The following is a 21,978-nucleotide window of genomic DNA, read 5'->3' as shown; positions in this document are numbered from 1 at the left end:
TGTACCGGGTGGTGTAACGTCTCTCCATAAAAGTACTCTGATTGGAATAGCAATGTGAGTTTGTTATCCTATATATATATGGGAATATATATGTATACATATATATATATGGCAAAAAGGTATCAATTAAGAGGAAGATGAAAACAGCAATGTTAGGTGTTCCAGGTCTAAAAAAGGAAACGGAAATATCCCAAGGTTTCTTAATGCATTCCTTTATTGTATTTTTGCCTTCCTTGTGTTTGATATTAGTAATATTGAAACATTTCATCGGAACATCCTCCGCACAGAACAAGACGTAGTTTACATTCAAGACATGTACATTTAAGGCATCGGAGTACTACAAACATACGATTACAGGCTTTTGTACCAAACACAAAGATGTATAACGTGACAATGCACATTTTAATATATATATATATATATATATATATATATATATATATATATATATATATATATATATATATATATATAATAAATAAAGGTGTATATAACTGAGGTGCAGTTGTTGGTGTAAAAGGAGCACAGATCCTATTTCCAGGTGGGGGGTAAGTGGGGAGGGGCTGGCAGGGGTTGTAGGTAGACGTGTTATGTATGTATGACTCGGAGCGGGTGAGGGGTGTGAATGTTCGCTTATCAAACCTACAGTTAAACACATTCCGGTCGTCAGCCAGTTGATGGTTTTCCACAATGGGGGGGGATGGTTTCCTGTAGCTGGTAATGTCCTGCAGGGTCGCTGGCTGAGAGGCTTTTCAGGGTACTTCTCTTTGTTATTCTGATCTCCTTTGTCAGTATGTTTCTGACTTTGTTCTTCAGGCCTCCTTCTTGGCCTGGTATAAGACGTCACAGTATCTGTGAGTTCATCTACGTCTTAAACTGCAGCCTAAAAAAAACCATGACAATTAGTCCAAATCAAGACTGTAACTTCAGTTTTGCCTCATTAATCCATCTCCTTACAGTAAAATGTCACATGTCGTGCCTGAATGTAAGGAAATTTAACGTAAAAGACTTTCAATGTCTGAATGACAAAAAGGTATCAATTAAGAGGAAGATGAAAACAGCAATGTTTAGTGTTCCAGGTCTAAAAACAGGAACAGAAATATCCAAAGGTTTCTTAATGTATTCCCATATTCTTTTTTTGCCTTCCTTGTGTTTAATATTTGTAATATTGAAACATTTCATCGGAACATCCTCAGCACAGAACAATACATAGTTTACATTCAAGAGATGTACATTTAAGGCATTGCAGTACGTAAACAGACATACGGTAATAGGTCTTTGTACAAAACACCAAGACGTATAACATAAAAATGCACATTGGACCCTTTTATGACATATGCTACATAACAATGTGAGCCATTGTCACTGACAGACTCAGATGAAATAAGATGCTCAGCACAGTGACAGCCACAGGAATCAGACCTTTCGGTCTTACATTCTTCAGAAATTCGTATCTGTCAAAATAGCCCCAAAGCATTTGAGGTCACTCTGCTGCTCTTTCACCTGTTCCACGAGTTAAGAGGTCAGCTTTGGTTGCTAAGCTGGTTCCTTCTAGTCACCAGAAAGCAGCCCCTGCTATCACAGTGAGTGGATCTCTCCCAAGCAGGAGACTAGGGACGAGGGCGATGGTGCTGGTACGGGTGAGACGCTTGTGAGTGCCTCCGAGTTCGCCTGCGAAGACGCCTCTGATGCATCAAAAACTGCAGGCGCTCCAGCTTACAGTGTAATGTTTGATTTTCCTGTGTGGGTGGGCAGGTCAGGTGACTCTCCTCACCTACAGGGGGGTGGGGGGGATAACAACTTGTTAGACATGCTACACAATGATAAAGTTCCAGGGGGAAGAAGAGTAAAGAGAAGAAGGCTTTACTATGCCATACTTTAATGATAAAGGGCAGTTTGGTCAGTGTCATTTAATCCAACTGGAGCTCTATTGAGAGCCAATGCATCCATGTTTTTCACCTTGTTACAGTCAGTCATTTCCTTGTTTCTGGAATATATATTTGCCTAAGGAATGTATTATGAATGAAATCTCCAATGACTCCTCCAGCGTTCAAGTGTGTGATATCATGTGTTCACCTGGAGTTTTACTGAGGTGCTCTGTCCTCTGGGTCGCCACTGTTTTGCTCTTTGCTTTGCTTGGCCCCTCCTCCGCTGTGAGCAGCAGGCTGGCTGGAGGGTTAGAATCAGGTTGGTGGGGATGGTGAGGAGGGGTAGGCTGAGCCCCCTGGTGGTGGTAGGCAGCTCTGAGGAGGTCGTTGAAGATCTGGAGAATGATGGCGATGCCACGCCGAGGATGGCTGAAGCCGCTTTGACTGCACGGGGCCAGAGTGCCTGATGGGAAGAGAAGAGAGCAGGGGACATGAGAGAGGAAGAGGTGGCTGATCGTTGATGAAAGAGAACAACTAGAAGCAAACTGAGGCATAGACAGCAGGGCAACAACAATAAATAAAAATAAAGCAGTAGATCTACGTGAAGTAAAAGCAACTTACTCTGACAATCGATTCTCAATTCATCATTTTAGTTATTTTCCAAGCAAAAATTCCACAATTCACTGGTTCCAGCAGCTCAAATGTAATGATTTGCTTATTTTCTTTGTCAAGAACTGAATATCTTTGGGTTTGGACCGATGGTCGAATAAAACAAGCAAATTAAAAATGTCTGCTTTGGCAATGAAAAATCATAATGGACATTTTAAGATTTTTTTGTGATTTTATCAATAAAATGATTCATCAACTAATGGAGAAAATGATTGTCAGATTATCAGACGATCCTCTTGCAGTACAGCATAGAACATTACTAGACGTTTACCGCTAATGTACAATATGGAATCATTGTACAGTGTATATCAACACATGTCTACCTTTAGTCTCTATTCTCTGTCGTTAACTTATTCTATTTAGTGTGTTTTAGTCATTTTTTAAATAGTTTTTTTTGCATACCTCATCTATTTTCAGGACTTCTGTGACTTGGCTGCTGCAACGCTGCAATTGTCCTTCGGGATTAATAAAGAACTCTGTCTGTCTGTGTATCTATCTTGATTAAACTAATCAAAATCTATTGTATTCTGATTGTGTCGTTGTTAGGCTTCCGCTGCTGAGACACTTACCAGAGAAAGTCCCGGAGAAGACGCCTGGTGAGGGGCTCACAAAACTTTCTATGACTGCTCCTGGCTGCTTGCTCAGCTCTGCAGTGGATGAGGCATGAACATTACTCTGTAAAACGAGAAGGAAGAGATGTTTAACCACCCACGGGGAGGAATAAACACCAGTAGAACTGGTTTGAACTCTAAACTGGCTTGGTATAGGTAATGTTACTAAAACATGCCAATAATACATATTGGTGAAACCATGACAATGCATCGTGATTACGATACAGTTTCGCAGTAGAATATGTAAGGCTAACCTCTTCGAGGGTTGAAGCTGACGCCGGGCTCCGGGGTGCAGGAATGGAGCCGGTGGGAGCAGGGGTACAGAATGGTGTGGCTGCTGGTTGTGGACTGCTGGGATGTCGACAACCAGAAGGCAAAGAAGGGGTGGAAAGAACAGGAGAGGATGTGTGTGTAGAGAGGGGCGGACAGGACCGATGTGGAAGGGCAGCGGCGAGTGAGTGGGAGCCGGGAGCTGTTGAGTTCAAGGAAGTTTGGAAAACGGATGTAGAGTCCGGGGCTCGAGTAGAGGTTTGGGAGGGGGATCCTGTGGTCTTGTTGGAGGAGTCATGGGGGCTCATCCCGGCAGCAGTGGGCAGGCCAGTTTGAAGGTTGCTGCTCAAGTCCCCGTGCTGGCGCTGCAGCTCCGCCACGTTCTGCGCAGACAGTTCAAGCTGCACATACATCATGTGGGCACCAATTCCCAGTTTAATGGTCAGAGGTGAGCGCCCAGACAGGAAGTCACTGATCTGCACGATAGTCAGGAAAGACACACATCAGAGTTCAATTTGTTGACAACAGCATGAGTGATTTACAATATTTCAGCAAACATTCATTGAGTATCTACTTTGTCAGACATGCAACAGAAGAGCAGCATCCTCATCAACTCACAATATTTTAAGACAAATGTCATCATGGGTGTATTGGAGTACGTGCATGAAATGTTTCCTTTGGCGTACCCATCCAGTAACCATGGGAATGCTGTGTGTGTGTGTGTGTGTGTGTGTGTGTGTGTGTGTGTTTGTGTGTGGCTGTATGACTATCTGTAATCAATAAAGTCTGCATTGCCTTTGTGAAGGACATGACGCAATAGTCTTAGCATGGTTTATGCACATTGTTTTCCTTAAAACATCAAAACAAGTATGTTGGGCTTTTCTTTTCTGTCCAATGATAACAATGCACTCCGAATTCGGTTTATTTTGAATTCTTCAGAAAAAACTTGTTTGGATTATCTGAAGAAAACAAATATTGTCACAATGCAAAAAGAGAAAAGATGAGGTTTTGGAGATACGTGGTTTTCACAGGACAGCGGTGAGATGTGTGTTACATCCTGCAATGCATAGTTTGAATTCTTCAAGAACAAGATTTTCCCCCCCCCCCATCACATTCATGCATTAAACAAGTGTCTATTTATTTACAGCATAGAGTCAAAAAGACATTAAACGTACCTGGACTTCTGTTAAACTTTCTAAGACGTCCATCATAGTTCTCTCAGCTCTGGCAGTGGAGCACTGTGGCAGTAAAGACATCACAACATGACATCTCTACATGAAGTCTGATTACATGTGTATACATGGATGGGAATGGAAATGTTTTTCGGGTTTTTCTGCTTGTAAACCATCAGTTAATGGGCAGTTCTTGATTTTATCTTCATCAAATTTTAGTAGCTGATAACTTGATTGAGAAATGACTAAGATATTATGCTAATTAACTAATATGTGTAATTGTTCGTGGTTATCTGTGAATCCTTATAATGGTCATTAACTTATCATTCTTGGTTAATTCAGAATAATGTTGTAAACAGCACTGAACCACACACGAATCATTACGTCATTATTACCCACCTTTAAGTTTCTATACCCGCCCTTCAGTAAAGTGAGGTCACAGAGGCCTGAATCATTAGGTCATGATTACCTGTCCATTAGTTACCAATTTTTACAGTTAACATTTCCCTTTCCTCCCCCAAAGTAAAGTGGTGCATCACCCAAACTGAAGGATAACCGTACTCATACAGCACTAGATATTAGTCATTGGTTAACATTTCAGCCGTATGGACACATTTTTACACGTAATCTATCATTACTTCATGCTTATCAATCTACAGTGTGAGAATCAGTTGTGCATGCATCATCACAATTGTATGACTAGAAAATGAACTGGACTAGAACAGGAAGGGACAAAAAGGAATCAATCGTAGATTGATTCTAGCTACTCTAACAATGATGCACCACTTTACATAAGAGGGGGCACAGAACTAATAACGGAGAGGTAATCATGAAGTAATGATGACAACTGTGTGTATGGTTGGAGGCTGCATTGGCTTACTCACTAAACCAGCTTCAATGGCAGGGACCAGGGTCAGCTTGCTTCCATCTGTTACACCCAGGTCCAACAGTTGGCCTGCGGTTAGCTGCCTGCCACATGCACATTATATAGTCAGCATATATTGACTTAATAGAAGAGATGAAGCAATATATGTCACGTGAAGCACGACTCACTTGTCTCTATACAGGAGGACGATTCTGTCTGTCTGCAGCCTGAGTTTATGCGAGATGTGTGTCCTCAGTCCCTCCACAGTCTCTCCCCGGGGGACAGTGAGCTCCACCGGGCTGCCCGCGGTCGAGGTGATGGACAAACGCATGGTTGGCTGACCGGTGGAGACCCCAGCCTGGCACCCTGGGGTGAAGCTACATAGCCCCCGCTGCTGCTCCATTCAGCTGTGAAAGGTTCACGTTTTTAGACCAGATTCTGATCGCTGGATTGAATTGAGGCGACACGCGACAGTATTTTTTGTTGTTAGTCTTGCTCCTCATTCCTCAGAGGACAGTGTGAAGCAGCTTTGGACATCAACAATAAGATGACAGAACGGTTGGACCACGGCGGACTGTGGCAGTTGGTCTTTCTGGCTTTGACAGACGCAGCACTACTCCACCGAGCGTAAAACACCCAAACCCTGTCAGTGTAGGCCCCGCCCACTCGAAAGCACAGCCAATCAGCGAGAGCTGATTGGCTGAGACTGGTCTGCCTGTACCGTCCAATCATATACGTCTGTTTCTCACGTGGATCCACCCTGTTTCGTGTATCATCACCATTCATAAATGATGTAATCTGCAGAGCGCTACAGATATTGTACATAATGTCATCATGTCAAAATGTTTGTCTTCTTAGAAAAACAATACAGACTGTAGGCTATTATTATATTTTAAATGATTGTTCACATTATTAAAAGCTTCCCAGAGATGAGTCACAATTGGTCTTTGCTACTCCTGAAATTACTCATTGTCCCCACTAATAAATCTTGACCTTCTACTGAACCCAATAGCCCTGTTATTACACTCCATGACACTATTTCAATGTGTAAAAAAACCAGGCAGTGTGAAATTATTACATCAACCACTAACGCATCTGTATTTGTGTGACCTACAAACACAGTGCCGCCCACCTTAAGTGGGAACCCTGAACTTAATGATCATAAAACTACAGTTTAAACTCACCTGCTAATCATCCTTTTTTATTTAGGTATCAGGATATAGGGGGTCATAGTGGTACAGATTGAAAAGCACTCAAACAGATATGGGATTGTGTGCGGTATAAATAAAATGGAAGGGACTCTTATACACCTGTCAACTCCAAGGCACATTAGTGTAGCTACAACTCAGTGTAGAAATACAATATTAGTAATTCCTGCATATTCCTGCAACAACAGCTCAACAATAAAGAAGACCTGTAGTTTTTAGTATATACATATATACAGTATATATACATATATATATATATATATATATATATATATATATATATATATATATATATATATATATATATATATATATATATATATATATATAATTATTATTATTATAATATATGTATTTATACACTATTATTCCTCCTTTTTTCCTGTTACCAGTTCACATGGGTGCTGAAGCCTGTCCCAGCATGCACTGAGCTGAAGGCAGAGAAACACCCTACATGCGCATCTGTGGGTGCGGTATAATCTCGCTGTTCAGCCGGTGGGGGGAGACGCTCACAGACAGTAACCACCCTTTGTTCTCTGCAGTCTTTTTCCCCCTCCCTCTCCTGTTTGGTATTCGTGTCCCAGCTCTGGTCCCCAGCAGGTCCTCTGGTCTGCACCTGTCACGTGACTCACGGTCGAGAGAGGACCGGCTTGGAGTAAAGTGACGTAGGAAACCGGGATAGGGCAGAGAAATGCAGCTAATATGTGTTTCCACACAGTGGCTAAAAATAGCTGCACCCACAACTCCCCCGCTTTATACGGCCTGCGTCACTCCACGTCCATATCACCTCCCTCCCTCAACTCACCCCCGCACTCACTCCTCTCCGAAATGCAGACATGTTTGCCTCCCGATGTCTTTTTCCGTCTGTGCAGTGTGTGAGAAACACCGCAGCTATCCACTCCTTTTCTGTTCTGTTGTGCTTTGCATAGCTGTACACTATTTTCATCTCATTTTCACCGTAAAATAGCATTTAAAACCATAACTTCATCTAAATCTTTGTTGAATTTCACAGGAATTGAAAAGGAATCACACCCTAATCTCTTAGTATTTCCTCCTTTACAGTGACTTGATAAACACGATGTCCCACTGAGATTCTGATGGAGATCTCGTCTCCCTCCCCGAGCCTCCCCACCCCCAATCCTCCCCCAATCCTCCCCCAACGTTTCTATGGCAGCGGGCCAATCCAACGTTTCACAAAGACGAGTGAGAAGGTAGAGGTTGCTGCTTTACATTCTTCGGGCCTTGCTGAGAACAATTCCACAGGATGTCCTGCTCTCCAGAGCATGCACAGACGCTGCTGTGACGTCAACCGACACACACACACGCACACACACACACACACACACACACACACACACACACACACACAAACATTTGTATGGAATCACCCCTGGATATTTCAACAACAAATATCAGCGATAGACTGAGAAAATCATCAAATGGCGGTCGAGTTGTCTGAAAATACACAAAAAAACCAGATAGAGGAGAGCTCATATTTATATGAATCTGAATTTATTGCTTCAAATGAAATGTTCTAGTCATTGTCTTTAGCTCAGCCATCATGTGAAGCACAACAGACCTCAAAAACAATGCATTTATTTATCTCATGCTTATTTATTGGTATAAGTGTACATACCAATGTTCCCAATACGCTGAGCCAGAAACCCTGAGGGGTACCCCGATGTCACAAGCACCTTAGGAGTCTGCTTGTTTACACTGAAATGTCTCCATTTTTGATGTTTCATTGTGTTTAGTATGCAATTCTAGCCAATAAATTGCTTTGAAAGAGTACTGGAGTTTTGTAATCAGTGGCGAAAGCTCAAATTTTCTTCTATATGTGTAAAGTATTACACTTGCAATAATAAATATTCATAATGCATGTATTAATTACATGTAGAGGTCTAAAAGCGACAAGTCCCAAGTCCTTGAAAACATATGTTGTGTTTATGTTTTAGATGACAGAAGAGTAAAGTAGACCAAGTTTAGCATGCGGAAAAGAGACTGCAGCTTTCAAAATGTCCCAAAAATGTATTGGAATGTGAGATTCGTAACCTGAGGAGACGAGAGGCCATTAAAGTTTAGGACATGTGGTCACATTCCTGCATACAGCGTCTCTTCCTCCTTTGTCCCAAAAATGTGACACCTCACTCCCCCAACAGACTTCACTCTGTGGGCTAACTCCAGTGAGTCAATACATGTAGGTCATTTAGTTGGCCCTGAACTGATTCCCTCAGTGGAATCAAAATAGTCCGCGTGGGCCTTTATTTCTGTCACTCAAGCAGCTGCTCTACTTTTTGGGAAAGTCTTTACGCAGAAACATTAAATGAGTTCCAACGAACTCAGATATCGTCCTCCAGCTTGTTATCTCAGGCGCAGACCTCCTGCCCCTTTACAGCGAACACATCTTGCATTTGTGCAACTCCTTCATTTCCACATGACTCAAGAATGTAGACTGCAGAGGGGATGGTTGCAAGAAGCCTTTTTGGATTGGAGTTCGAGTGCAAATAGTGTAGAGAATCTTCGTGGTGCAAGAAGCCACAGGGGAGAGTAAACACACAGCGTATCAAATTACAAATGCTGTTGGTGGGTCATCTTGGTCATGCTGAATGCCTTTAGCTGCATTTGTCGTGAGTCCAATTAAATAACTAAACTCAAATCATCAAAGAGGGCTAAACCTGTGCCCAATCTGTTACATTATATTAGTATGATTCTATGTTAAGACAATGTCAGCTCCACTAGAGTTGGATCTAGGGTTTGAAAAACATTTATCTTAAAGTAACAGAGTTTATTTCATTGTTGAATGTATGAGGACGTAATAACCTTATTTGAAGTAAATACAACACAACAAGGCATTTCACTATGGACTGCAGGTTGATGATGTATATATAGAGATATGTTTGTCCTGAATAACATATCTTTCTACAGTGTGCATTTAAGGAGATAACAACATTAAGGGATCAACACATTCTTATGGAGTGAAGTCTCTCATTTGGACAAGTTCTATTATATACAAATAATTCAAACTATTTATTGTTTAGCAGGGAGTCTTGACTGTATCTGACTTTGAAAAAACAAAACAAAAAAACAGCTGCATGAAGAACTGAAGGACTTCCGCCTAAAGTGTGTTCAACCTGAAAACAACAGTGCAACGCTGCCGCCAGCTGGTGAAACGTGAGATTACAAAGACGTCCACAACAGCCATCTCTCTGCAATTTGTCGCGCAACAAAGAAACAGAGGCAGACTCAAACACAGCACATGGAACATATTACAACATGAATCATGTCCGGATCGACAGCATACCCCCCCCCCCCCCAACATAAAAAAACCCGATAGCCAACCAATGAATTGCTCTCACATTAGCTGCCATTCATGAGCAACTGCTGTGAATGAGGTTCTCTCCTCCATCTCACATCATCACCACCATCACCGTCAGAGCTGGTCACGTGGTGAGTAGGGAGCGGGCGGTAGGTGTATCCAATCGCGTGTGGTTTCATTCATAACTACAGTCTTCATTTGAAGCCCAAATTAAAGTATGCAGACGGGGCAGGCTGCCTGTGGACCGCCGCTTCAAACGGAGTCTACATCCCGGTGAGTCCGATCCACGTCCCACTCACAACCAGGACCAGTTCATGGACCGACAGGCGCACTCGCGGTGTAATGTGTTACTATTTCATTCTGTAAGATGTGTGACAGGTGAGCCGGCTTTAGGTAGCTTCATCGGAGTTTTTTCAGTGAGAGGTGTTTGACGCGCGGGGTTCCTGTGTGAGTAATCTTGATTCATTCCCCGCAGGCTGAGAGCAGACGACGCAGATATGCGGGACATCCCTGATCGGCGAGTTTTCGGAGGAGAAAGGAAGATGCTGCTGCTGCTGCTGCTGAGGCTGCTGCTGCTGAGCGCTGCCGGCTGCAGCGGGTCGCTGTAGTCAGTCTGCACAGAGCGGAGGGGAGCTGCTTCAACACCGCCTGTATAGACCGTAAGATACAACCCATCTGCAGACGTTCATCATCCAGTCACACGTCAGGGTGATATGCAGTGACCCCTTTCCCTCCCTCCCGCCTCCCTCCTCCTCCCTTCAGCCGACTACTGATGGTGCTTATGAGGGTGTAAACATCACACACATCATTACAATCTGCTGATGGAGTGAAAGAATGTCCGTCTGTCTGAGCTGAATCGTCTGTCTGTCTGGTGTACATGGTTAAAGCGAGAGATGATGTGAGGATGTAACATGTGATGACACCCTCGAAACTAACGTTCGCACGCGCATACGCACATATACACGCACACACACGCGCGCACGCACATACACGCACACACTTTGGATTTATTTTTTTCTCCACGAGTCAGTGTCAGAATTGTATTGTGGTTACTTCTTGGATAATAATAATACTGTTATATACAAATACAATAATACAAATAATAAAAAAATAATGCTAATAGCATTTCAAACACTTTCAGTCAAAAGTAGACGAAAAGGTTATTGTGAATCAATGAATACTTATACAATTAAACAAATATTAAATAATATATATTAACACACTTTTATTATTTATTATTTTATCTGCCTGATATATTTGGTACACTTGGTATATTTGAACACTGTTTGGCTTCACAGCATGAGTTTGTCATGTCATGTCATCAAGTTTATATATATTAATACACATTTCATGTCATCAATGCATAAAGGAAACCGCTATAACTGAGTGTGGCCTGGTAGAATTGATTGCTGGTTGATTTCTGTAACAGGTCAGTAATATAGTGAAATCATTCAAATGGACTTCTGCTCTGAAAAAACATGCTAAATGCTCTAGGTGTGGATTTAGTGGTTTTATTAGGTCGTAATAAGAAAGAAAAGGAAAATGTAAGAGCACCAGCAAGGACATTTTTAAAACCTTGGACATTCAAATCAAATAGACCATTACATTATTTTCCACGGTAGCTTTAAACCATTTTAACTGCTTGTTATTCAGTGTGCAAAGAGAGGACAGTGTTTTATTTTCTTTTGTTAAAATGATTTTCTTACTTTAAGTCCCCCTATTATAACTAGTTTATAACAGCTGTAATAATATACAATTCTAATATGTTTATAGTGGTTGACAAATAATGTAGATTAATAAACACTTAAACACGACCATGCTTACAACTATACGTCATAGAGTGTTAAACCACTCAGTAAATGTAAAGTGTTACCAAACTTCAACATGATCTGAGTGAGTGTGGTTCTCTATTGTCAGTGTGCTCTTGCTATTCAGAGCGTTGTCCTTATCAGTGTTACCTTGAGCTGTTGGTACGAGACAGCATATTACAGAAAATATCACTCTCACATGGAGAGGGAATGTGCGGCAGTGTTATCAGCATGTGAAAGCAATGCATTCGTGGACTGATGTTACACAAGCTGCACACGCAGTCGTCTCCCTCTCTTACATCTTTGTCTGTCTCCGTCCTATTTTACAAACAGCGGACTGTCGTCTAATGACTGAGATGAGAGATTGTTGGTTATTGTGTGATATTGTTCGTGTGTGTGTAACAGTCCCTCTTCAGGAGATGTCAGTGAATCTTTAGACACATTTAATGCACTGCTCAATGTTAAATGGGGAATTACAGCAGTTGTAAACAAGAGGACCAGTTTACTTGTCATGAGGTGCAGGTACTGTACAGTCTGCAAAAACAGTTGACTCGGGGGGGGGGGGGGGGGGGTCTTTTCGGGCCCAATAACATCACATGAGGAACCCCGGTTTGGTCGCTAAATTAGCTTCCAAGGTCTCTTCCTGGGGGTTTGGAAGTCTAATACTAAAAGCAAGCAGTCCAGGAGTCAATAATCAGCACAAAAAGTATGAGCACAATTCTTCATGTTTTTGGCGTAGTCAAGGTTTGAATACATCTCCCTCCGGCAAAGGGGAGATTGTGTGAGCCCACCTGTGTATATGAGACGAGATGTGATGGCTCATCGCTGTCTTTGAATTGGAATATTGATAACTACACGCGAGGACATTCGGTTAGGAGTGATCACACAATGCCCATGTACAGTAATTATTACAAGACAAATCAATGCACACTTACATTTTAAAACAGGTGGGCTCTGTAGGTGTTTTATCAAATGTTGCTGGAAGAAATCATGTTTTTGTTGAGGGCCGTCTAGCCGTGGACTAATACACAAGTGGTGCTTATTTACTGAAGCAGGACGTTTGTGTGACATTCAAAATAAACTACAGTGCCCACATTCATCGCGTTGAAGGAACATGACACCTGGTGCAACTGTGTGGCTCATTGATGTGTTTTTTTTTAAACAATGGAGGTCTATAACATATGCATAAGATAGGATAACTTCACTGTTGGTCTTGGTCACAGGATTTGTTTCACCTGTTCTCTGACTTTTCCGCATGAAATAACAGAAACTGCGTTATTGTCGCGAAAGAAGCAGCAGCTCCGTCTGACTTCACTGTCTCCATCCTCTGCAGGGTTCACACACGCTGACCTGGACCATGAGCAATGATTCGCCTGTTCTGACAAGTCTGACTGAGCACTCCACCGTGAGTACCGCTACGTCCGCCCCTCCCACTCTGTGTCCACCAACACTATAGTCTCCCCACCTTCACATCAGCTCCCTGGAGGCAGGAGGATATCTGAGCCTGCGGAGGTGATTATCGGACAGTTAAAGCTGTCTGTGCGGAGGGAGAATGGACTGTAGCTTCCCTCGAGAGTGTGTGTTAGAAGCATGGCCACTCAACTTCACTCCATTACTTAAAACAATAAATGAAGACCTCCTCCGCTGGATGAACCTACCATTATCAGTCATGGGCAGAATAGCTACAGTTAAAATGACAATACTTCCTAAAATAAATTACCGATTCACAATGATACCATCTCAACCCACCCACTCCTGGTTCAAGTCGCTTGACTCAATCATTACTCAATTCTACTGGAAAAATAAAACGCCAATAATTAAACTGGCCACTCTACAAAAAACAAAAACACAAGGAGGACTTGAAGCTCCACATTTTTTTCACTACTCTCTAGCAAATAAACTTCAGTACATTCTTAAATGGACCCACCCCAGCCAATCAGACAACACATGGTTAGATATAGAACAGACAGTTTGTAAGGACATTCAGATTTCTGACCTACCATTTTTAAGCCAATCTATCAAACGCCATCCTTGTTTCAATATACTAACAATAGCAGAAACTCTGACAGCCTGGTGGAAATTCCACAAAATCACTAACATTACTTCTGCACCTTCAAATTTTACTCCCATATGGAACAATCCTGATTTTCTAAGTCACAAGACACCTCTTAATCTCCACACATGGTCCGCTAAAGGCATCACTCATCTGAAACACATCGTCAATAATAACACCATGGTTTCATTCCCTCACTTGGTTCAGAAGTACGGCATCAGGAGCAATCTATTTTTGGAATATCTGCAACTCCAATCATCCGTTCAATCCAAACTTAACATTAAGGCCACTAACCTAGAATTACCCCCCTCAACCTCAGAATTAATTAATATCCCCTCTTCAAAAAAGTTAATCTCAAAAATATGTAGAGTAATATCACAGTCTGACAAAACATCATCCATACCATCAAGAAAATGGGAATCAGACCTATCCATCACTCCTGATGCTGATTTCTGGAACCAAATCTGCAATAATATCTACTTCATGACTAAAAATGCCAATTCACAACTAATACAGTATAAAATACTTCACAGAATTCATTACACCGGGAAAAAAATGTTTCAAATGGGATTCCCATCAGATATCTGTTCACATTGCACTCAAAACAGCCCAGATAGCTTTGTTCACGCCACCTGACACTGCACACCAGTTCATCACTTTAAGGGAAGAAATAACTGAGTCACTGTCTGTCTTCCTGGGCTGCCTCGTCCCTTTATCCCCTTCACTGTGCTTACTAGGAGACATCTCAACAATACATCTGAGTAAACCAAACCGCAAATTACTCCTTGTGGCCCGAACTATCGCCAAGAAAACTATCCTCATGAACTGAAAATCAAGGAATAACACACACATCGCACACTGGAGAAACTTAATGATAGGCAGCAAGGCAAGGCAAGTTTATTTGTATAGCACATTTCAACAACAAGGTAATTCAAAGTGCTTCACATGAAACCATTAAAAGCATAAAGGCAAAAGTAAAGGAGATTTAAAACATACATTGAAACAATAATTGATGTCTCCCTGAGACATTACGCTGCACGCAATCAACCATACACTGCCGCAATTCTGCAATTACTCGCACACAAACCACGTCTGGAAAAGATCTCTGCCGATCTGCGTTTTATAGTGTACGCCTTGCACGAACTCGGTCCCGGAGGAAATGGCAATATATTGTGCAGTCCTTTTAAAACCATTAAAAGCAGCACATTTCAACAACAAGGTAATTCAAAGTGCTTCACATGAAACCATTAAAAGCATAATGATATATATCAGTATATGTATATTATATGGTATATTATAAGTATAAGTATATTTCAATGGAAAATCTAACCTCATCCATCATATACAATACAACAGAACACCATTCCACCTGGTCATCCCTCACTATGTTTCTGCAAACGTGACACCACCCATTTTATTAATATTGAAATATGTATAGTATATATACCGGTGTATATATATATATTTTTTTTTTTTGTTGTTGTATTTTTTACTATTATTGATTTCTGTTTTGTTTTTCTTTTTTTTTGAAACCCACGTACATGCATACATGAACATCCATATGCACACATACTTATCTGTTTTTAATTTATTCATTTTTTGTTTTTTAGTTTGTGTTTTCTTTTTATAAATTTTTTTATTATTATTATTTTTATATATTTTTCCCTCCATCTCAAAAGGCTCAAGGACATTCTCACACACACACACTGACTATATGAGATTTGCTGGCTTTTATCCCACTGTTCTTGTCATCCTCTTGTTGTTATGTCTATGTATTGTCTTAATATTGTCTTGTTTCTTTCAAGAAAAAAAAAGAAAAAAAAGAAAAGAAGCATGGCCAAAAGACTGGCGAGAGGCTTCGCTGCTGATTGATCGTGTTGTTCTTCCTCTTTGGCTGAGCTTGTGAAAACAGCAGATTTAATTAAGCTAAAGATGCTCTGACAAGCTCTCTCTGTGTGTGTGTGTGTGTGTGTGTGTGTGTATCAAGGTGTGCATGTTACCTACACACACATACGGCTTCAAACACATGATACTGTATCTCCCCATAGGCTTCAGCAGAATGTAGGCCACGATAGCATCTAATGAATGTGAAAATATACTCTATGTGTGTGTGTGTGTGTGTGTGTGTGTGTGTGTGTGTGTGTTTGTATGACATGGGACTTAGTTTGACATGTTCAGGCCTGAGGTTTGAGGTGGAATGAAAAGAGGGGGGAAAAAAGGGTATTTTCATTTGCTCTAACGCACGTAATCGTCATCTGGTTGTAGAAGAAGAAAGTCCCTCCTCCATGTTGCAACTTGCTTGCTGTTGGATTGAGCCGGCGGTTGAGGTTGACACAGATTGATTGATGCTTTGTTTTACGGAAGCACCTTTACAGCGAATAGAAAGTCAACCCAACACAGTCTTTATCACACACACAAACACGTTGTTTTTTTAATGCAACTCCATTAGTCGACTGACAGAAGATTAATTGTTTCAGTCATTTTTCAATCAAAATGTCAAACATTCTCTGTTTGCTGCTGTTATATTGTAATATGTTGTTGTTTTTTTAGCTGATTGTCAGACAAAACAAGACATTTGGAGAAAGCAAACTACAATTAAAAAGATTTTTTTTCACAATTTTCTGACATTTTATACAAAACGTTTGATTGAGAAAGTAATGGGCAGATTACAATATACCGGTAATGAAAATTAAAATGATTAGTTGCAGCCCTTTAGTGCCCATACATCCAGTCAGCAGCAGGCTTTGAGCTGTACTTTAAACTTCCAGTGATTCAATTGTCCTTAATCCTGCTTTTAACTCCTTCCATGCTGTAAAATAATCTAGTTTAAAGTGTCTCTGAAGCAAAAACTTTAAAAACACTTTCACCTAAAACAGTGCCGGTTTGAGGAATGACGTATCCGTTATTTGTGGCGAAGGTTGAAGCTACTGAGAGTTTTAGGAGTCAGTAGAGAACACAGATAAGGAGGCAGTTTGTGTAATTTGGCTTTATAATATAAAATGTACGAATGTTTCATTCTACAGTTGTATAAGGAGCACAAACCAACTTTCAAATGACTGTTAATGACCTTGATGCTGCTCTTGCTAAGGCCATCATCTTCATCTAAAGGTCTTCCTGTGCTCAGTGAGGAGCTTCTCTACGTCTCAGTTTTCTTTAAATCTGTGCACGATGACCTTTAACATTTTTCATATATTATGTAACGCTAAATGTTGCAATAGATGAATATTCCCTTTGTGACGGTGAGAAGAGCCCAATTATTTTCTCTCTCTGTTGAAACTGACTTCGGAAGAAGAGCCAGGAAAGTCTGGTGTGGGGATTGCTCATGTGCGTCTGCAACCTCCTCCGATTTCTATTTTTAGCCTGCGGAGGCCTCAATTCCCCCTCATTGAGAAGAGCTGGGAGATTGAATTAAGGGTCTCGCTGACGTTTCGATTAGCATCCCCAAGCTCACTCAACCAAGACTGAGAGTATTAATCAGAGGGCCTAAAGCATTGTGTGTGGATAAGAATCACTGTATGGAGGCAAGGACTCAAGAAAGTCTCTGTGTAAATTCTCTCCTTATTAAATATTACGAGGATTTGCTGGCAGCGTAATGCGACAAAGAGATTCCTAATTGCTGCGAAGCTCAAAGGGAGAAGAATCAATTACTGCCCCAGCAGGACCAACGCATGCCAGCGAGCTCACAACAGCGAAATATGAGATAAGATAAGATAAATAAGAGATCTGTCTTTGTGCTTCATATTTTCTGTCAATATCTGATTTTTATACAGCAAGAAAAGGTTGAGATCTATTTTTTACTTTTAATGAAAATTCAAAATATCCAAAATTCCAATTTCAGGACATTATGTTTTTCAGGATGTGCCTGTGGCGGCGGGCCAGGTGGAGAACTATGGGCTGCTGTTGGTGCTGCTGAGTGTTTTTGCCGGGGGGACGCTGGTCCTGCTCTCCCTGCTGCTCCTCTTCTGTCACCGCTGCTGCTTGCGTGGACGACGCTACTCCAGGTGGGTGCGCCCGGCTAGGTGACACACTGTGTGGGACCTGGGCAGGCCTGGTTTTACCCGCAGGGATTACAGGAGGCAACGCGATTGTAACAGCAGTGGGTTAAAGCCGTGCTGAATCTGACATTGAAAGTTATGACGTGACCAGTCACTTGCAAAGAGTAAAAATCTGTTCCTCCCGTCAGAGCGAGTGATGACCCAGAGAAGACAAACACCACTTATGCTGAGGATTCTCAGCCCACCCAAGGTCAGAGCTGTGTATTTTCTTCGGTTCATACATACATCTCTTTTGGTCCGCTGTAGTCACTTCGGTCGTTTCATTCCCTCGCTTCTTCCTTCTTCTCTTTGTCGTTCAGAGATCACCATTCATCTGGATGAATCAGACGCTCTCTCAGCTGCCAGCTGTCACGATGGAGAGTCGGAGCGATTTGCCTCCACTGGGTCTACCGGCCGCAGAGTCTCATTTTATGAATCTGCACTTTATGAACAGGAGAAGACGACCCAGGACAAAGGACGCAGGTACAGTTAAACAGGTGATTTTACATTGTAATTTGGACGAGCTGTCGGTGGAATCAGATTAAATGATTCGTCCTCTCTCTCAGGTACACTCTGACTGAGGGAGACTTCCACCACCTGAAAAAGGCCCGGCTGACCCACCTTCACCTGCCTCCGGCTCCGTGTCACCTGAAGATCCTCACCATCATGGAGTGTGACTCAACAGAGAGCAGCACCATCAACATCAATGAGACCGCAGCTCCCAAACTGGCCCTCACTATCTACCAGGTAACTTTTCACTGGCTGTGATTTATCTCACTAATGTCACCAAATCCGGTTTGTTTCCTCATCGTTGTCTCCCTGCGTTGATTTCTCTTTCCAGCCCACTGAGAGAAGAGTCCCTGGCTGGGTGGGACTCAGCGGAGGTCTGCCTGGAGACCCGCACCACTCCACCATACTGGACCAGGGCCCCAGACAGGCTTCATCCGCCATGAAAGCACAGCAGTCATGGTCCCAGACAGTGAGTTGAACCTTTTTCCACTTTGTGACAGCTATAAAATGGTCATTGCATATTACAGGTAAATTCAGGACTTTCAGGAATGTCTGTAAGAAAAGATTTCAATCACAGCTTTTTTTGTGCATGTTTCGAGTTCCTGCTTGAAACATTTTTGCTTAGATGAAAAGAAAACATTTCCTCAAAATCTGCAAACCACTAAATGTTTATTTTTACAGTAAAGTTGTGATCCATAAATAAATTTGCACAGATAGATTCCTCAGTGAGGATTGATCCATGTGTGTCACATAAACAGAGCTGTGAAAAGCAGCTGCCACCGGCTCAGAGCTAGTGATGCACTGTGACATCGGTCATCACTGCAGCTGAGTGACAATATGACAAACTGCTGTCCCCTGAGGGGCTTTGCCTCTGCCCGTCGTGATTCGTCTCAGCTTGTCTGCCTCAACCCGCCTTAATGTCTCATCACCTCCCTTCGTCCTCCTCTCCCTTCATCTCTTCTGTCAGATGGAGGCTATCGGGGACAGGGGAGAGGCTGAGAGCGAAAGGGGGATGAGAGGAGAGTCGACTCAAGGGCCGGGACAGACTTCAGTTCTACATTTCTTCTCTAAACTGCGGCGTCATGCCAGTCTGGAGGGGGCAGGGCCTTACTTCAGGAAGTGGAAGTTTGACAGCAGTCATCGGGCTGCCAGCCTGGATGCCAAAGGTTTGGATAAATGTCATATGTTGATGATAAGCTTAGATTTGTGGATGAAGTAAAAAGGCAAAACAAATATTTAGAAAAGGTGAAAAACATCAAGTAGACATTCTTTATTTTCATGTGTATTTCTACTAGGATCCCCCAAGAGAAGGCCCTTCCAGAGACAGAGAGCAGCAAGTGAAACCACTGATCGCACCGACGAGTCTTTGTCCCTCGGAGATGAGGTCATTGAGTCGTTCCCACAGTCTCCCGTCCTGGCCAGTGGCCTCCAGTCCCTCTCTGCAGAGTCTCTTTCTCAACCAGAAACTGTACTCACGTCCTCAATCTTCCTCAGCAGGTACATCCCTTTCCATAACCCCATGACTTGGACCATGACATTCCCAGAAAGAATGATTAACTGTTTTCCATCTCTGCAGGTTAAAACCAGAGGCCATGGTGGAGTTAGGCGGTAGCAGCGGCCCCAGAGGAGAGGATCTCTGTGCGCCAACAAATGATTGTCGCGCCCAGAGGCAGGAGGAGGCAACAGCCAATGGGACAGGAGTAGAAACAGAAACAAAGTTCGGTGCAGGTACAAGAACAGAAGCAGTGGGAGTCGAGCTGGAGTCGGTAGAAGACGACGACTTGTTTGCGGTACGACAAGGAACTGCTGTACAGGAAAGGTTCGAAGACATGAATACAACTAAAGACACACAGACATCGGACGTGAGGAAAACGAGTGAGGCAGATGAAGGAGATGAGCTGGGGTTGGGAGCTGAGGCGAGGTTAAGGGCCGGCTCAGGCTCATCCCTTTCCTTCATGATTCGCCAGGAGAGCTCGGAGGCTCCTCCCTCCCTGTACAGAGACATTTGGAGCTTGCGAGCCTCTCTAGAGCAATACGCCTCCTCAGACCAGAGCAGCACAGATCGGGAGTCCATCCGCAGCGATGCCGACAGCGTCTCATCCCATGGTGGCGCAGGAGCTCGCTCTGGCCTGGACAGCTGCTTGTCCCAAGACCTGGACGATGAGCCTGAAGGAGAAGGCGAGGGAGAGATGTTGGAGGGAGGATTCAGAGGGGCGTCAGGTGGGAACAATGAGGTGGGAAGTGGAGCTGGGGGAGAGGGTGAGGCAGGGAATCGTAAACTCCTCCAGATGGACAGCGGCTACACCTCCATTGAAGCACCATCCAAGGCACCAGAGGAAATGCGGCTTTTTTGGACTCCTGGAGGTCCGAGAGGGAAGACAGCGTCTGAGAGAAGGTTGTTCTTCACCAGCTCTGGGAGAAAAGGTTCAGTGTGCGAGAGCGTCGAGGCCAGGCAGTTTCAGGAGGAGCTGGAGGACGAGATGGACGGCACAGAGGAGAAACTAAAGGAGAGATCTCAAACTGGCAGCCAGTCTCTTACCCTTCAAGAACCACATCAGCTTCTGAAATCCCTTCAACCTCCAGAATCACAATCACAGTTGATGTCTCCTCTGATTAAGCCAATCCCACAGTCCTCTACTCCCCACAAACCCCGTCTCCGCCGCCGCGACTACAGCATCGACGAGAAGACAGACGCTCTCTTCAACGAGTTCCTCCGTCACGATCCACGCTTTGACCAGCAGGATTCGCCGCTGCGCTCCAGGCACCGATCCAGAGTTCACCTCCGAAAACAGTGGCAGCGACACAAGCAATACAGCGACCCAGGGTCAGGTGCTGGGGGTAGGTACTCCCCATCTTTGGAGAGGCAGAGGTTCACGCCGCTGAGGAGAGGCGACAGCGCCGGTTACCCTCTGGACACCAGGTATCACAGCACACTCTCGCGCATTGCGAGTGCTGCTGATGAGGAAGCCAGCGAGGTTGCGGCCTGTGAGGAAGCCGCCAAAGAGAGCACAGATGACAAAGATGAAGGAGGTGCCGAGGAAGACGCAGAAAGTACAGCCGACACAACCTCCGAAGGCACCGACGCAACAAAGAGTTGCACAGAGTCGACTGGTGAGGGTGATGGCTGCCAGGCCTCTACAAAAAAGGGCAAGGGAAGCACAACGAGCCGGTCTTTGACCACTACGCAGATGAGCAACATGGATCCGAGAGTCAACAACAGACACAACAGCAGTCAAGCTATTCTATCCGAGAGCAGCCTGACAGACAAGCTGGTTGTGTCGGTTGAAGAGAGGCTCTACAGCGGCCTGCGCAGTGCAGAGAAGCTCGGCCAGGGAGGAACGGAGCGTGTGCACACCGTGTCACACACAGCCTCACCCGGCTTCAGTCCCATATAACCGTTAACAATCTCATCTTCTTCATCGACTTTATTTCACATCCATTATCTGTAGACAAGAGACTTGAACAAAAAGGTCTTTAGCACTTCAAGCATCGTGTGTTAGATGCTTGGCATTGGTGTCCCTTACATTTGGGTAAATAGCTGACGCATCAAAACACAGATGTCCTAAAGGACAGAAGAACAGTCTCTTCCAGCAT

At 43.3% G+C, this 21,978-nt stretch overlaps 2 protein-coding genes across 2 annotated transcripts; one reads left to right on the top strand and one right to left on the bottom strand.

The window, feature by feature from the left end:
• Positions 1 to 489: 489 nt before the first annotated feature.
• On the bottom strand, positions 490 to 6,040 carry LOC306789413 (midnolin-like). Its single transcript, XM_079285344.1, has 7 exons — positions 5,644 to 6,040; positions 5,475 to 5,559; positions 4,594 to 4,656; positions 3,403 to 3,894; positions 3,107 to 3,212; positions 2,077 to 2,331; positions 490 to 1,774 (listed from the first exon to the last, which is right to left on the bottom strand). The coding sequence occupies exons 1-7, from the start codon at positions 5,856 to 5,858 to the stop codon at positions 1,611 to 1,613; spliced, it is 1,380 nt and encodes a 459-aa protein (XP_079141470.1). The 5' UTR covers positions 5,859 to 6,040; the 3' UTR covers positions 490 to 1,610.
• Positions 6,041 to 10,213: 4,173 nt separating this feature from the next.
• On the top strand, positions 10,214 to 21,857 carry cbarpa (CACN subunit beta associated regulatory protein a). The gene is made up of 11 exons (XM_079285892.1): positions 10,214 to 10,252; positions 10,455 to 10,638; positions 13,121 to 13,192; positions 17,696 to 17,841; positions 18,024 to 18,085; positions 18,195 to 18,357; positions 18,441 to 18,621; positions 18,716 to 18,853; positions 19,352 to 19,550; positions 19,680 to 19,881; positions 19,961 to 21,857. Exons 3-11 carry the CDS (start codon positions 13,145 to 13,147, stop codon positions 21,777 to 21,779), a joined length of 2,958 nt encoding a protein of 985 aa, XP_079142018.1. The 5' UTR covers positions 10,214 to 10,252; positions 10,455 to 10,638; positions 13,121 to 13,144; the 3' UTR covers positions 21,780 to 21,857.
• Positions 21,858 to 21,978: the final 121 nt, after the last annotated feature.

This window comes from Melanostigma gelatinosum (genome assembly GCF_949748355.1).
Source record: "Melanostigma gelatinosum genome assembly, chromosome: 15".
NCBI classification, from domain to species: Eukaryota; Metazoa; Chordata; class Actinopteri; order Perciformes; family Zoarcidae; genus Melanostigma; species Melanostigma gelatinosum.
Note: the sequence above shows the minus strand (reverse complement) of the source record. Positions and strands in the feature narration are given on the sequence as shown.